The sequence below is a fragment of the Passer domesticus genome, chromosome 1 (assembly GCF_036417665.1).
Source record: "Passer domesticus isolate bPasDom1 chromosome 1, bPasDom1.hap1, whole genome shotgun sequence".
Classification (NCBI taxonomy): Eukaryota; Metazoa; Chordata; class Aves; order Passeriformes; family Passeridae; genus Passer; species Passer domesticus.
In genome coordinates, this window is record NC_087474.1 from 120,669,041 (window position 1) to 120,686,528 (window position 17,488).

Consider the following 17,488-nt stretch of genomic DNA (forward strand, 5'->3'; position numbering starts at 1 on the left):
ATGAGAGACAGAATTTATTCTATTGCCAGTTATCCAGGGAGGAGGAAAGGCAAACTTTGCTGCAGAAAACAGGCATTTTCTAAGTTTTAGCCCGTTTGTTTGACCATAATTATTTACAATCCGCATTGTTCAACTTCCATGGTCACTTACTGTTTCCTTCACAACTTCAAGGAGAAAGGAGGCATCTTGATGTGTAAAGGAGAAGTCCCAAGGAGATGACTACTATTTTAATATTGTAACATTTTATGTATGATATGAGAGAATTTTTCAGTGGTACTGAAAACCTAACTCTGTCTGTGATCCATTTATTTTGTCTGTGCACATTAATCAGTTTCTCTCTTGTCCTGCTCACAAAAAAAAAAACCAAAACAAAACGAAAAAAAAACCAAACAAAAAAACCCCTACCTTAATATTAGAAAAATAGTGTAGGAAGACTGTTGACCAGAGGTTTGACTGACGTCAGTGTGAGCTCAATGCATGGAACCCTTAATTTTTTTCTTCTTCCTACCTAGATTAAGAATAAAAGCAATGTCAGAGCCACTTTCAAAGTCATGGCTGAGTTATACATGTTTGCTCCTGGCATCCAAGAAAAAACAATTTCCAAAGTTTGAGTGTTGAGTATGAAGCAGAACTGACAGAACAGTTTGTCAGTGGAGAACATTATATAGAGCTATTTTAAGATTGTCCTCGACCTTTCCACCTCTTTTAAAGCCTTGTGAGAGAGATTTAAACTTCTCTTTTGCCAGTGGCCTACTGTCAGTTCCATATTTGTGTTTGTTCTCTCCATGCTATGGATGTAAGAGCACATTATGGGGAGATCTTCCAAATCCTCTTTTACACTCTTGTCTGAGAAAGAGCCCTCAGATTCAGCCAGGTCAACCTTGGCACTTAAAGTTCAGAGAGATACTTTTCTTTCCTTGATCTCCTCTTCAGCCAACTTTTTGCAGTTCGTAGATTGAAAACTGACCTGAAGATAGTGAAGGTTTTATTATTAGCACTGATGAGTCAAAAGTTTTCAATGCTTTTTATATGGGAATTTTCTTCTGAGATACCTATGTGTATATATCTATCTATATATGTATCTATGCAAATACTTATGCTGATGAATTACTTGTAAGGCTAAGTTTTTAGATTGTTTGTAAGCAGATTTCTCATATAACAAATGCTCTACCAGTAGGAATTGTGTCCAATGACAAAGTGCTACGAAAAGTGCTGTTTTCAACTTCATAAATACTGATGGTACTTTCACATGCCAACTTTTTCAGTGCCCACCCTCTCGTGTATAATGCCCCAAAAGTAGGTACTACCGCAAAGGCACCGTTCATTGCTGAAAAATCATTTATTATATATTGAAGAATCCAACAGAACTCCTGATCTTTAGCCATAAGTGTAAAATGTAGAAATGGAGCAAGAACTAAGTTACTATAGGGAGTTTTAGTCTTTGATTTATTTTCTCTTATTCTTAGCTCAGCATCCTCATTTGAAAAGGAACATAAAAAAGTTAAATCCACATTGTATTCACAGACAAAGAATAAACAGCCCACAAATGGGTTCATGTAGCTGTTGACACTCACATTTGGCTCCATTGGAGGTGTTATTGTATATGTTTCTGTGTCAAAAATAATGTAATATGTGAAGGAACAGCTTTTATTTTGTGTCCAAGTGGGGTGTCATTTAATGAAAAGGCAGAAAATAAGAGCACAGCTGATTTGAAGCAATTTGGAAGGAGTTTCACAAAATCATTAAGGGTGAAATAGCACCTTCTTGCAAAATATGCCTTTAATATTTACTACTGTAACATTTGCTCTCTTGTAGTCTAAACTCAGTAAATACAGTGATCATTGAAAATAGTTTTGGGTATTTGTTAACAAGTTTATGGTGACTGTACCTATCCATCAAGTATTCTTATTCAAAATATCACTTCTAACAATTCTAAGTGCTAACTGAAAATAACTTTTTTTTCTTTATCCCTCTTTTGAAGACAAAGACAGGGGTTTGTTTGCTGCAGGATGGTAACCAGGAGCCTTTCAAAGTGCGACTGCACTTAGCCAAAGATATTTTGATGATCCAGGAGCAGGATGTGATCTGTGTGTCTGGTGAGCCTTTCTATTCTGGTGTAAGTAGTTTTTATTTCTTCTTTAAGATATTCTTTACAAAGAAACAGAGCTGTGTATATGTGTGTGGGCAGATGCATACACACATTTGTATGCATTTGCTCCCATGGATTGGTATTTTGTTTTACACTGTTAACACAATGCTTCTTTTGTGATATCCCATCTAAGAAACACTAATAAGATAATAAGGTCTATGCATGACTGCAGCACTGTTTCTCTTCTCTCACCTCTGGGTATTGGAGCCAATGGATGTGGGAGGAATGCCACAAACAGTGGTGTTTGCAGGGAGTACAGGGACCTCAATGTACTTATGTATCTGAGTATTGTCTGTGGAGTTGATAATTATGTCAAGGCTTTGCTGGTAGAGGAGTTACCTTTTATCCTCTGTTGCTTGGGTTTCTTCCTGTGGTAGCCCAGCACTAGACTTCAGGAATGCTGTGAGAGTCACTAGCTTTAACAACAGCATATCATGTTAACAGACATGGAACAGTGGGATAATACAATTTATGTATTACTGTTTTACATGATGTGTCAGATTGCTTATTTAAACATCATTTTGTGCTGGAGAAACTACAGTTATTTGGAAAATATGTAACATTTTATTTAGAATAATGCTGTAGGGTTTAGAGCTATTGTAATGCAAAGTTTTTATTTAATATTAGAAGATAGGTACAAAAATAATAGAAAAATAGCATTAATTTTGATAGACATTTTTATAGATACTGTAATTATATTTTGTAGAGATATTTTTAAGATTTATGTGAAACTATCATAAACAGTTTGGTCTCCCTTTGAGCTAAATAAAATACTCATTGAATTTCATGTTAAATCTTGTGAGGTGTAGTAGTGTGATATCTGTTCATACAAATGTTTAGTTAATGCTATTATGTCTATTTCATTATTTAATTACTGCTGTTGACACAAACTTGCATCTCTAAATACAAGCACAATAAAAAGATAAAAAGCACAAATGAAAAATAATTGGTAGAATGTTAACAGTGCAAAGAGTGTGAAAAATTAATGAAAAAATGTATCAAATTATCCTTCTCATTATTATGAGTATCTCAAGGTGAATTCTTCAGAGCTTTTCTCTGAAACAAGATGAGAACATTGCTTACAGTCTCCATAGAGTCTGAGTTTATTTGCTTGACAAATCTGACATTAGCTCCTGACTGTTTCATGCTGAACAAATGCAGTTTGCTGATACAGGTCTGTATCCTTTATGTGGATTATGGATGCTCCTTTTAACAATCAGACTCTCCTGTTCCTCAATAGACAGGACATCCAGCAGCCAGGCTAAAAAGCAGTTATGAGTTCAAGCTCAAGCTGTAGTTGTTCAATTAGCAACATACACTGTGGCACCATTATTCCACCAACACCATTCTGACTTTATTTATTAAAAGATTTTATCACTCAGAAATATGACTTTCATTATTCTGCTGTAATATCCTGCTGAACTTGTTATTTAAATGTCTTCATGGAATGCATATTAATTTTTTTCCCTTTTCACAAAAAGGCTTTCTCTTACAGTATTTCTCTCTTTAGTTTTGCAAAGGCTCTGTGGAAAACAGATTATTTGCTTCCCCAGTTAAACTCCCCCATGTTATTTGCATATTGATGTATAACTCATTAACTGATTGATATTAGTGTGTTGCTGCAGAGTTTCTTTTTCCTGGAAGTGTTATTGATAGAGTAGTGACATTTGAGCACTTTACTCTGATTTCCTTTGGGATTAAGACTAGGACTTTTAGCAGTAGGTTCATTCCAGCTAAGGATGATTGGCATTTCAGTTAACTGTCCTTTTGTCACAGGTAATTTGAATAATCTGGAATCATGTACCTTGATTATATACTATAATCACAAAAGTTCCACAGGCTTCCTTTTTTTTTTCTATTTTTCCTCAGTTTTATTCCTGATTTATTAGGTTTAATTTGTTTGTTTGCTAATTTTTCCTGTGTTTTACTTTGTTTATTTGATTTTGTTCTTTTCTTTCTGTCATTCTAGATAACTGCCTGCATTTATCTTTCTTTTACCTGAATTCCACAAAGCAAGGGTTTTTATTAGCAACTGACACTGAATGCCTCAGAGAATAAACTCTTTAAGCATAAAAATAAAATTTGTAACTGCGGAACAATAGTATTGTTGCATTTTACAGACAGGTAGCTACAGTGAAGGTAATTTTTAATCTGTTTAAATAAATAATCTTTAAATAATTTGATTATAAGGTTTTACTTTATCATTGCTGCGCTGGTATGGAACGAAAGGCTATTATTGTGTTTCTAGTTCAGAACAGTGTCTCTTCTGTTTGTTGAGTCTGAATCAATTTGCATGCTCCTCTGTGTAGGACAGTCTTTAAACAGGCACTTAACGTTCCAGCAGCATCCAGATCTGCATCCTGTGGAATAATCTAAATAAAATCAATGGCTCCTTAGGAATGAAGTGCTGTTTAATGTGAGTGTATGGGATAAACACCTAGTTCTTAATTTGGAACACTTCCTTTTGGTGTTAGACAGTTCTAGTTTCCGAAACTAAAGAGCTGCAAAGAAATGTTGTTTCTTCTTTTTTTGTATACAGTTTGAAGTAAGAAAATAGAAAGCATAAAAGATTATAAGCAAAATAAGTTGCTTATAAAATCTTTTTTTAAAAAAAGAATGCATCTGTTTCTTTAGTGGGCTGAAAAAAAAAAGCATTAATGAGGGTCCTGCAGCAATTGTACCTATAGCAATTCCATATAGCATCAACCGTCATTCAAATTAGCATGGAGTACATCTAAATTTGAACATCAGTTTCATCAATAAGTATTAAATATATTTTTTTGTGTGCCATAAGGAAGTCTTGCTTTTCAAGAGAAAGAAGGTTCAGCAGGTTCAGCATTATGCTGCTAGCAGATAGCCAATGTAGATTTGAGCTCCAGTGCAAATGACCAAGAGTGGGATGAGAACATATTGTGAAACTCAAAGTGTGCAAGGCAGTGTTGTTACTCATCCAAATTAAATCCTTGCTTGCAGAGAGGTTTTATGTTCTGGGAAGTGTATGCCTCAGTTGGAGTGGTTGTGTTGAAAGATAAGACTGCTGTCCCTCAGGTCAGGTACGCCTTTTTCTCCCAGAGCAGTTACAAAATGTCCCAAAAAGAGTTGAATTAAACCATGTAGGAACCTCATCACTATTTGTGGCAGAATTGTAGAATATATATTTATATATTCTTTTAAGCATATTTCTTTAATTACTTGACATTATGCTCACAAGAGTTTGCTGTATTGTGTTCTGTATGACAATGTGCAGTGGGGCAACTCCCACTCTTTTTAGACATACATTTAAACAGCCTGGACTAACCAGGATAGCCTAATGCTGAACTTGGTGAAAATTATTATGGGAGAGGAGATAGCTAAGGTATGGCATATGTGAAGTAGATTTGTTCCTAGGAAAGATTTTAATATTTGCCTTTCCAGAATCAATATTTTTATTTTAGAGTTAATCCTTGTAGTTTCTATTACCTTTCATGAACATCTGAAATTCAAGGAAAAGGATTATTGCACTATATCAAGATAAGCAGTTTATCTGTTTGGGAAGCTGTGGAGTTTTGCTTCTTTTCTTTAATAAATTTTGTTCATTAATTTTACTCAGAATTTTCTACACATGGAGTCTATGTGCATGTGAGATCCATAAATCAAGGATATGACAATGAACCATCTGACAAAATGGTGGATTTGATTCAGCTACCCTTTTTTTCTAACATAATCAAAATAAACTGCAAGCAGCTGGTAAATTGTTAGCTGCCAGGATAGTTTGCATATTTACAAAATTTTCTTAAATATTCTTTTAAAGGGTCATAGACTTTACAAAATACTGCTAACTCACCTGATGATAACATACAGATGAGTCACATCTCTTTCAAGTAATTTATTTCTATGCTGCTGTGTAGTAAATGCATTAATTAATTAAACATTAAGAAGTTCTTTCAGTGGTTTGATTTTTTAATTAAGGATCTTGGGGGAAAATTTGTGTGAAGGTCAATCATAACTCAATAAAAAGAGAATGAATGGTTTTTTTTTTGTGAATTGATAGAACGACAGCTCTCAGAATAGCATGGCATTTGTCCAAACATTTAACTGAGATTGATACAATTGTATCTAAATGTAGCTTATGGACTGTAATTGGTTTTGTGATTAAAAAAAACTATCAATAAACACCTTTACTGAGGCCAGGATACAACACTATCTCAAAGTGTTGCACTGCAGCCAGGTCTGTTTTCTGATACTGTTAACCACACTGTAATTTTTTTTTTTTATTGTAAGCATGAAAAAAAAGGATATGTTTCACTTTTAGGGTTGTCTGTATGCTATTGTGAAATCAAGTGCTGAAAGATTCATAAATATATATATAAAGTGTTAAAGAAAATAGTTGTTAGAGATTTTCTAATTTTTTTTTAGTTTTTTATAAAATAGTCTTTTAAATTAAAAACTTTACACCATAGAATTTTTTCTTGATTGTTTAAATCTCAATAATAAAGTTATTAATTTTTAAGAATGAAATTAAATTCAGAACACATCACATAGGGATGACATGCCTGGGAAGTCACATGAAGTTATTACATTTTCCTTACTTGAATATTCAATTTTTTTGAGATTTCCTGAGACTTAATTTTGTATCTGTTATATTGCATCATTCTCTTTTGAAAATTATGAATTTTCTTGTCATATATTTTAGTCTTGGTAAAAAAGATTCAATTAACTTTAGCAATTTTAATGAATAGAAATTGAAGAAAAAAACTAAACTGGTAAAAATGGAAAAAAAAGCTTAAAATGGTAAATTATAATTTTGACTTATTTTCTCCATTGTCTTTATTTACAATTTTGATTCTGATGTGTGATTGAATATTATAAACAATGCCAAAATGGAACTCCCTGTCCTGTAAAGAATTGCAAATATGTGCACAGATGGGTCACCTTTCAAGCACTTTCCATTCTTGTTACCTTCATAAAGCTACCAGTAAGAATCTTCAGGTTTTTTATCTTTTTGGTATCTGTCAGCTATTCAGTGGAGTGAATCCATTTTTTCACTGAAGTCGTCAAGTATCTATCAGATGGGGGTAACTTTTTTCCCCTGCCCATCTGGACAGCTTTAAAGTGACAACCTGACAGATGTAAATATGATTATTTAGGGAAAGCCTAAAGCTGCTTATTTTTCTGCAGCCACTTAAAAGTAAAAAGCATAGCAATCAGCTGAGGTTAAAAATGCCATTTATATTGCCAGATTTGAAAGAAAATAATTACTTTTCCTCATTGGAAGAATGCTTTTCCTTCACAAAGAAAAATATTGCAAATCAGAAAAAACTCAGAGAACCTAACATACTGATAGCAGTGGATGATGTAAGGCAGTAGCTGGAAACTACAGAAAATGTTCCTTACAAAACCTGGTGGGAGTTCAGATGCTGGCCATGAGTTTATAGGTTCGTTTCTCTTTTATTTCTGTACTAAGAAATTCAGAACTTCTGAAGTGAATCAATTGCATGAGTGGAAATTTTATACGTAGATATTTAGGTGAATGTTCCAGCTTTCAAGCATAGGCTGCAGGACTGTAAACATTTTGAAGTATGAAGGGTTGAGAGTTTTTTTTTTTTATTCTAGTTACTGTTAGCAGCCTGCATGACACTGCTGTGTTTGCCACCCTCAGTTTCCAGCACAGATGCAGAGGAAGGGGGATTTCCAGGTGATCAGGCAGGTTGCACCCTCTCTTACTGCCAACCTCCTCCAGTTGCAGGAGGAACTGAAATAATGAGACAAGCTTCAAATGTCACATGACGGAAGTTGTTAGCAGATGAGCAAGTCTGCTGGAAAACTTTGTTAACACTATTAATTCAAATTGGAAATGTGATTGACCTGTGTCCTTTACACTCAGAATGAGTATAAAGCTTGCCCAGGTAAATTAATCCAAAGAAATGTCACTAAGAAAGAGCAAAGCATTACCAAAAAGAGGACTTAAAACCTTGAAAATGTATGCAAAGATTAAATAATTTTTTTAAAATCCTCATTATACTTTCTTATTTCAAAATGTAGTAGGATTACTAATAGCTGATAAACTGCATGAGAGTGTGGCCTTGAATGCATTGTGGCATCAAATGTTAACAGGTTGATGTATGAAGTTGATACCAAGGTACTGATTTTATCTTTATACTATTACATTTTAAAATTTATGTTGTAATATTTTCCTCCTTTTTTTCTTCCTACATCTTTCCCTGTCACTGTACTATTGTAGATTTCTCTCCATGTCTATTCCTTTTTTCCCCCACCTCCTCTTTTGTGCTGCAAACCTTTCAGCTTTTTATCATCTTCTTCCTTATGTAAAATACCTTGGTCTCACTTCTAATTCTCTGAAAAGAGAGGTCTTATTTTCCATCTGTACCTAGGCAAACTAATTCTTTATACCTTTACTCTTGTAAGATAAATATCCAGACTCACCAGATGAATAACCACACACTGGGGAAAAGGTTGAGAAATGGTATATTTAAGTTTCACATGCTGTTAACTCAGTTTTGTGAAGATTTTTGAAGTTTTTTCGTCCTTTTGTTCAACATGTATTTGACTTCTTTCATAGAGACACATTCTTAAATTTTTAGATCCCATTAGATGACTGCTTTATGTTATACAACATAGTTTGAAAAGATAACTGACTCTTAAAAAATATTTAGTTAGTAATTATAAACTTTCACATCACACACCAGTCAGTATGAAATACTTGATTTTTTTCTGTGCTCTAAGATGTAACTTAAAAATAACATTAACTCTTGACTAAATATAAATAGTTAATGATTACCTAGGATTCTGTGTTTTCCTTTCCTCACTGTTTACTGTTGCTCTGTGCTCACATGGTCATTTTTCACTTCTGATCTTACTTATGATGACATTTATGTTTCCCCAGAAGATCATATGGATTTTAAGAAATTTTAGTAGCTCTTTAATGAAAGCTTCAAAAACATTGTTTCTCGTTTACTGCATAGCTCTGAGGAAGATTTTTTTTTTTGGCAAAACTCTTTGCTGTCCTTTCCAGTCAATTTTCTGAGTCACATGGAAAATGCTGACAGCATGGCAGCAGCTTTGTGTTTTTCAATAAAATAACCACTTTTGTTCTGTCCAGGAAACAGCAAGAACACTACTCTGAATCTTGCTTTTAAGAGTCCTAGGAGCTCTAACCTTCCTTCTGTTTCGTATAATGTAGATAACAAATGTGAAACTGGAATTACAAGCTCACAGAACGCTTTGTATAGTTTTGATAGAGAACTAAGTATTTTTCATCTCAGCCAAGTTTTATTTTGTAAACTTGAGATGAAGTTACTGTTGGAATTTGCAAAACCACTGCAAATTCAATCATAGATTATAATGTGATGCAAAAAGATATTAATAGAGAATCAATAGAAATTGATAAAATACTAATAGAGAATCAATAGAACATAAAAATATTAATTGGCAATTAATAGAACATCAGTATTTTTAACCTGAACAACACAAATAGTCAGGATACTTAGAATACTTTGTCACTTGTACAAAATTTTTTCCTCGAGAGTTCTTGCTGTGTTTTATTAATGAATAGTTATAAATCTTTTTAAGAACTTAAAGCTATTAGACCAGAGAAAAGCATTTTATTATTATTGTTCACTTGAAATGCTAATTAAAGGCATCAGAACAAAACAATTTGCTTCAGATTGCTGGTTAAATTTCTTTTGTGCATTAATCATTATAATAAAAATACTTTACATAAAAATATATTGCTTTGCTGACAAGGTATGTTCCATTCCCCAGGGCTGAAAATGGCACTGAAAGTTAAGCTTGGTTTGGGGTTTTTGAGGGTTACATAAAATAAGTCATGTGCAAATCAAAAAGTAAAACTTACTTAGACAAAGGAGTTTTCTGCCAAAACATTTCAAAGCAAGTATTTATCATCAAAATACTGATTCAAGTAATTTTGTAAGTTAAAAGAAACGGATTTATCTTTTTCAAGCTAAATTTGACATTCTGCCTCTATACTGGAAGTTGATTAATACCTAATTTGGATACCTGCTTTGAGCTGACAGGACTGGATGTCTTTATTTTTCTTTATCGATTACAAAAAGAAACTTGCATTGACTGATGGCTGATTAGAGCTGGGGCTTTATCCCAGACCAAAATTCAGGTGTACGACATGTCTGATGCTTCTAACTGTTCCGGAAAAGCAGTTTCACTATAAGCTTTATATGGGGTTTTAAATTGCAGACTAGGGGGTTATTGATGGTTTACTAAGGAAATACACAGCTTGTATGTAATTCTGATTTGTACTTTTGAAGGTCATTTGCATGTTTGTTATTGTTAGCTAACTTGATGTAAACAAAACATAATTCTGCAAATAAGCAAAGTATTATTTCTTTATTGTAAGACTGAGAGGTGCGTTGAGTTAGCCAAGATTAAAAACCATGAAATGCCTTCCCTGCACATTACACATCACTCAAGTGAATCTAGTTTGCAATATGTTTTTGAAGTGAAATTCAGTTCAGTAACTCTCTGGTCCCAAAATATTTAAGATCAAATTTCAATGGAGATAGAAAAGAAACCAGAAAAAATACTAGACAAAACCCTCTGATAAATTATGTTGTGCTGAAAAAGTGTCTTGAAATTTTTCTGGTTTCCTTACTTACTTCTATACCGTTTTGCCTATTTAGAAATCTTCCATGCTACCATGACTTTTTTTTTTCACATAAAGTAATGCTGAACTCCAATGTGAAATCTTTCTAGTTTTCTGTCAGGCAGTACTGGCAAACTCACAGAATACCCTGGATCAAGTGTTTTCAGGACTATCTTGATTCTGCCTTTGCTTGAGTGAAAAACAAAGTATATTTTATTTACTCTTTTTTGTGGGTACTTTTCTATGGGTACTTAAGTATGTCTTAAGAAAGACAAGAAGGACAGAAATATTCTTCAGTACAGTTTTCTATTAGGTTTTTAAAAAATGTGGCTTCAGCTTCGAATATGTTCAGATGCCAGTATTTACAGTGACTACTGACATATCATGAACTACAAATTTTATGAAGTTACATGTTTTTCACTGAGAATATTACTTTGTTTGAAATTTAATCCATGTGTTGTCTATTATTCCATCCATGGTTGATGTAACACTAGCCAGTTCAAGCCAGTTTAGGGAAAGGTTGCTATTTTTCAATGTCATCTTAGAACAAGTGTGTTCTATTTGATTTGAGCATGTATAACAAAAAAATAACAGAATATATTGACTGGAGTGTACAAGTCAAGTTCATGTTCTTAACTCCATGTTCAGCACAAGCTGGAGGTGGAAACAAGATAAAGTTAACAAGAAAAATATAGCTCCCAGTGGAGCCACAGCTGAGTGTTTTCTGTTCGTTTATGTAACTCGACTTATACCTCACATGAGACTGTGGCCTATATTGGTTTATCCTGAATATATTGTCAGCACTGTCACCTGCATTTTATACTGTGACAGACAAAAGGTTTTCTAAGTACAGTCTGTGTCCTGAACCCAATCTGTGGGAACTGCATTATGAAAGTTCATTTTTAGAGGTTTATGTTAAAAATAAAAATTGAAATGCTTGCCTATTTAACAGCAAATTATATATCTTTTTTTTTTAGAATAAATGTTTGCATGCATTTTATATTTTGTAAGCTTTAGCCTAAATTAATAAATGGTAGTCTCGTTTTAGGCAATCCATTTTGTCTTTCAGTCCAAAACATTGGATGAGTTTACACTTGCTCTTTCCACAGTTCTACAGTTCATATTTGTCACAAATGTGAAAAAAGAAACAAAGTGACTTGATTTTCACCAAATTTCTGAAATAACAGTTTTCCAAAACTGTTATGTGGTACCTCCTTTATTTTTATTCTGTAAATGAAGTAAGGAAGAAAAACATACATCTGTATGTATTTCATCCTTTCTGTCCCTGCTATATTCCTGATGATCTATTCAAATCTTACTGACACTGACAATCTATGCTGATTATGCTGAAATAAATGTAGTTAAATGTAGCATACATGCAGACTTATGCCATGCAATAGATAAATAGGTAATTAAATGAGTATAAAATCTAGACTACCTGTAGAGGACATTCAGAAATCTATAAAATTGATATCTTTTACTCTGGATATATGGTATATCTGCTAATACATTCTTTTTATCACTACTTAAATGTACTAATTCAAAATGATCTGTAGTTGTAAGGCCAACAGACAGAGTAGGAAAAAAATCAAAAAAAGTCTTCTTTGTAAATGCTCATATCTGAGTCAGATAGTAGCCGACAGTTTTTACAGCACAAATGTTTAGACAAGCAATAAATGAAAAAAGATGGGCTATTTTTAATAATTGTAGGTTATGGATTATGATTTATAAACTGTTGCTCTGAGATCAGCAGTTTGGTGGTTGTGGTTTTTAGTGGTGGTGGTTTTTTTTTTTTTGTTTGGTTGGTTTTTTAATTTGGATCATTACTGTGCTTTGAAATGAATTCATGCAATGTGTGCACTTGTTAAGCTTTGGTTAACACCAATGAGTGGTCTTGGCATGCACAAGTTGTTTTCCTTACAGATGAGACTGAATTGGGAAATGCACTGCAGGAGTGCAGTGTGAGTACTTCAACATGTAGTGATCAACCTGCAGGTGAGACCAATTTAGGACTCGTCAAGGCCTTAACCTCTGAAATGCGTGTGTTGTGTCATAATTGTCCAGCTCCAAAGTTCTGGTTTTTATGTGTTGCAGTGCTTGCTAGGATGGTGTGAATTGAACAAATGATTTTTTTGGGGATTTGTTTTTTGAGGCGGGATTTCTTCTTCTCTTCCAGGCTTTGTGTTTGTCCTGTGGGTCATAGGTTTCATGGGATTTTCAGTTCAGGAGCTCAGAACTTCATAAAAACAACAAAAATCCATGTTGAAAAAACTTCCTGAAGTTAGAATTTAGTTGTTTTTGCAGGAGACATTAAATCTAGCAAAACTTGATTTCTTTTTTCCAGGAAAGAACAGTAACAATTAGAAGACAGACTGTAGGAGGATTTGGATTAAGTATAAAGGTAAGATGATATTTTGGTCTATTCATTGCATATCACACAAATTGTATATTTTTATATAATCAATGTTACTGTTAATGAGTGCAAACTGTTCTAGACTAGAAACAAGACAGGAAACATATTCTTGTATGTTAGATGCTGTTACAGCAGGTGACCAGAACTGTGCTGCAATATGGAAGGAAGGCAACCATCCCCTTAAAATTCAGGCTGACCAACTCTGTAATAAGGTTTGATGTAAGAGTTGAGAAGTGTTTTTAACTGTATAGACTGTACTTGTTCAGCTTCTCTCTAATTTAAATAGTTATTAATGAATGCTAAATTACAGTGGCAGGAACAAGGAACAGCCAATAAGTCCATCATCAATTCTGCTACAAAGAATATCACATTAATTCATTGCCATTCATTAGTGGGACAGAAAGTGTTATTGCGTGCTTGTATTGTTTATTTTTCTGTAGATCAGACCCAGACAGCAATTTGTCATGTTACTGTAGTTTTGCTTTTCTCAGTAAGATTTAATTACATATACAAGTGTAGGTGATCCTTTTTAGGAGAGGAAGGAAGGGTTAATAATTTTTGTCATTATAACCTATGAGTTTGAAAACTTTACCTTAGCTTTGAGTCTGAGTGTAGACAACACAAGATTAATTTTATCTTCTAAACACAGCAGTTCTCAGTCTCAAGATAGCAATGGAAAAAATAAAGTGTACTTCACATGAATGCAAAGCGGCCTAAATTATGCATATAAAGTGAAAGTATAGATTTTCCTATGACATCTGCTAGAACTGACCTTATAAGTGACTCATAAGAAGGATTAATGTGCATTTGTGTTGTCATTGATAAGAATATGACTGAATAGAAGTATTAATTTTTAAAAATGTCTCAGTGCACTTGCTGTTATCTTGTTGACCCATGAAGATCTCTGTTCAAGGAAAACTTAATTGCTATTTTGTCACCAAAGTTTCTCATCAGTTTGGTCAACAATATTTAAGGGTTTTTTCCTCCAGTATCATTATAGGTTACAGTACATTGAATAATGATGAAGTAATGAATGTAAAATGAGTGTAAAATCAAGTATATGGGTGAATGAGGGTTTATTTAAATGCTGCTAAGAAATAACTGGTTACAGTAAGGACTTCAGATAATTGTAGAGCAAATCTCAAAAGCTGGCAAACTTCATTTTACATATACTTTATAATGAGTTATCATTTAAAATTAACATCACTGACAATCTCAAGATCACATTATTTACGTATTATGTACATTGCATAAAATAAAACATCATTTAGAAATATAAATTAAGTAGAGAATGTGCAATGGTCTTTCTTAAAATTAATATAGTTAAGTTATTCTTAACTTTTTAGAGCAAAATATTTATTTTCTATGATTATTTATATCATAGATATTTTGATCAAAATTAACCAAAGTATTGGAAAAGTAAAGGTACATAAAGTCAAGTGTGAATAGACAATTTTAATTTTTTTAAATAACTAGCATTCAGGTGATGAAATCCCTTCAAAAATGTTATTAAAGAGCAAAGAGTCCTCTTTAAAAAAAGGAAACTCAGACTTGCTTGGGCAACATAGATTAGATAATGAAACTGAAAAGTTGAATACTGTGGTCTGGGATGTTCTGTTCATATGTTTCAGGTATTGTGATTTATTACTTTAAAATTAGTTATTTTTTAGAAAAATATTAATGTTTGTGGGACCTTTTCTGCTAGATCCTCATATTAGTAGTTCCACATTCTCACAAAGATGGACAAGCATTTGGATAGCCAACACAATCTAAAAAAAAATTAATAAATTGTATTATAATTTTAAACTAGTGTAAGAAACAACTTAGAATGGGAATTTACAGTAATTTTTCTTTTTTAGTTTAGTAGGCAAACTTTATGAAGACTCACTGAAATAAACTTTTTATTTATGGCATGAAATGACATGTCAGTTCCAAACAGTCTGAAAGGTGCCAGTTTTCTATTTAAAATTCAGTCAGGGTTTGCTTCTTGCTGATGAATACAATTTTGCTGATGTGTTTTTGTTTTGTTTTTTAAGATTCCTGAACTGTAATAAAGAATCTTATATTTGTTGATAATTTTAAACAGAAATGTAATTATTTTGAATTTTTGCCAGAAAGTAGAGGTGTACAAGTCACCCTGAAGGAATGAGAAGCACTGAGAGCTCTCCTCCTTTTGTCAGTAACTTCCCTTGAACTACAGTAGTTTCTGTTTCTTACTACTCCCAGACTAATTGAAGGTAGGGGTTATTTGAGGACTTGCTTCCTGGCTGTGTTCTATGTCAGAGGACGCTGTTTATCTGAGGTGTTAATTACAGCAATACAATGATTAATGACACTCACTTTAGAATACTTGCTTGGGCTTGGTTATGAATTTGCCTAGTTTCAGCTATCAGGTCTGGGGCATTATCACATTTTTTTTCTACTAACTTAAAACATCCATTTCCTGCCAGAAAACTCACATGAAAATGTCACCTTTCAACTTTCTCTTGAATAAATTTTTAAAATGTCTTATCCCACTGCAAGGATTTTGAACCCTTGGAATTGTTCTTTTTCTGAAGAGCAGAGAACAAATTCCTAATAATTCCAAAATTAAACTCTATTTTTGTTTTATCTGTCTATGAGGTACATAGACATAACTCTTCTCTTATAACCTGGGTATTCCAACTATATTTGTAAAAATCATAGATTCAGCTAACTGCTTAAGAAAAACTCTGACTCTAGGGTTGACTTTTGTCCAAGACCTAAACTTCAGCCCTTTAAGAAATAGATTATAATCCACTCTTTTAGGATTTGAAAACCTGGTTTTTGCCTGTATGTTTTAGCTGAAATTAGTGGTGAAACTGATTGAACTTGAAGCAGACCTGCTCTGATTTACACTCTTCTGAAGGAATTAATTTCTCTCTTCTGAATACTCCTGTTAAATGTTTGTTTGTGAAGAAATAGCTATGGATACAGATACAGAATTTGGGAAGTGTAGTATTTCAGTAATTTATCACATCTCTGGCAAGTTTGAGATGCAGAGCCTTGACAAAAGAGGCTGCTCAGTGTATGATTTCAGAAAGAACATCCTGTTTTTCTCTAATTGGAGTGTAGTGTTCCTGAAGAAATAGGCAACAAAATTGATAGTTCATTAAACAAATTAAGGTTTTTGGTTATAGTCTGACTTCTGGCTACCAGGACTCAGTACATTGCCATTATTCTGCTTCTGTTTTGATCATTCTTTTAAAATGATGAACAGCATCAGAGGTCTTCTGAGGTTCAGTTTTACTTTCCCAATTTAACTCAATCAAAAAATTCAGTGTCCAAAGACCTTAAAGCTATTTTTGTTAGTGGAAATGCATCTTTTTAGTATTAACTCCTAGTCCCCTACATTGTCTAACTCTGATGATGGTAAAGTCCAACAATTGGTCTGATCTTTTGTAAATGTTTTTTTGTAGAAGATAAAAAATTAATTTCCTTGTTATACTTAGAACCAAAAACCCCCAGCCTTTTTCAATAAAAGTAACTACTTTCAATTGCCCTATTTTTCATATGTCAAAAACTTCTGAAAAAAAAACCCCTCACACATAAAAACTGGGATAAGAAAAACATTTTTAGGAGAGTGTCATGTGACACTTTGAAAGGAGGTGTGGGTGACCTCTCACCAGCAGTGGCCAACATTCAGGACAGTGACCTTCAAAGAGCTGCCAGTGATTAGAGCTTCCTCTGCCCCTTCTAGCAGGACCACCTCCACAGGGGGGAAGCTGCTGTCATTCCAGGTTTATCTCTGCTTAAGGAAAAATGACAAAGAAAATTTGCTTGACAAAGATCGTTGTTAGAGTCTGGCAGAGGTCTGAGCCATTAAGTCTTCAACACCACTATTTGATGTATTTCTGTCCATCCTCTGGTCTGAGGTTATAACTACTTGTCCATACTAGAGGAAGAGAAAATTTAAAGCAGTGGAAAAGTTGCCTCTGTTCCCAGAGTTTTCTTTAGAAGAGTATCCCCTGAGACTGTAAAACCATATTTTAGACATGCATACACTTTTTCCTCTACAGGACAGAGAATCAAGTATGGGGAGTGCAGGATGCAAGGCATCCTGAAGTAGCATTCAACAAGATGCTGGCAGAATATACAGTTTGCTACAAATTGCTAGCAGTGACTGGGTATAGATACTTGATCAACAATTTGCTGTTTCCAGTTTTGATTTTTTGTTTGTTAAACTGGCAGGCACTATATCCTTTTACTAATTTAAAAAGAAGCCTTCCTACAGGTCAGAATCGGATGCAATGAGAGGAGATAGCTTTCAGCAGTGTCCTACCCAAGAGAA

General features: G+C 33.5%; 1 protein-coding gene across 8 annotated transcripts in view; it reads left to right on the plus strand.

The window, feature by feature from the left end:
- Window positions 1-17,488, plus strand: part of SNTG1 (syntrophin gamma 1) — a 315,524-nt gene that overhangs the window by 165,186 nt on the left and 132,850 nt on the right. For 5 of the 8 annotated variants that reach the window (XR_010346377.1, XM_064386038.1, XM_064386030.1 and 2 more), the window contains exons 3-4: window positions 1,982-2,116; window positions 13,111-13,167. Coding sequence is in view for 5 of the 8 variants with exons in the window: in XM_064386038.1 (XP_064242108.1) it covers window positions 1,982-2,116; window positions 13,111-13,167 (192 nt within the window). In the remaining 3 variants the exon portion in view is untranslated. The other 3 variants (XM_064386087.1, XM_064386077.1, XM_064386046.1) reach the window with 3 other exon arrangements.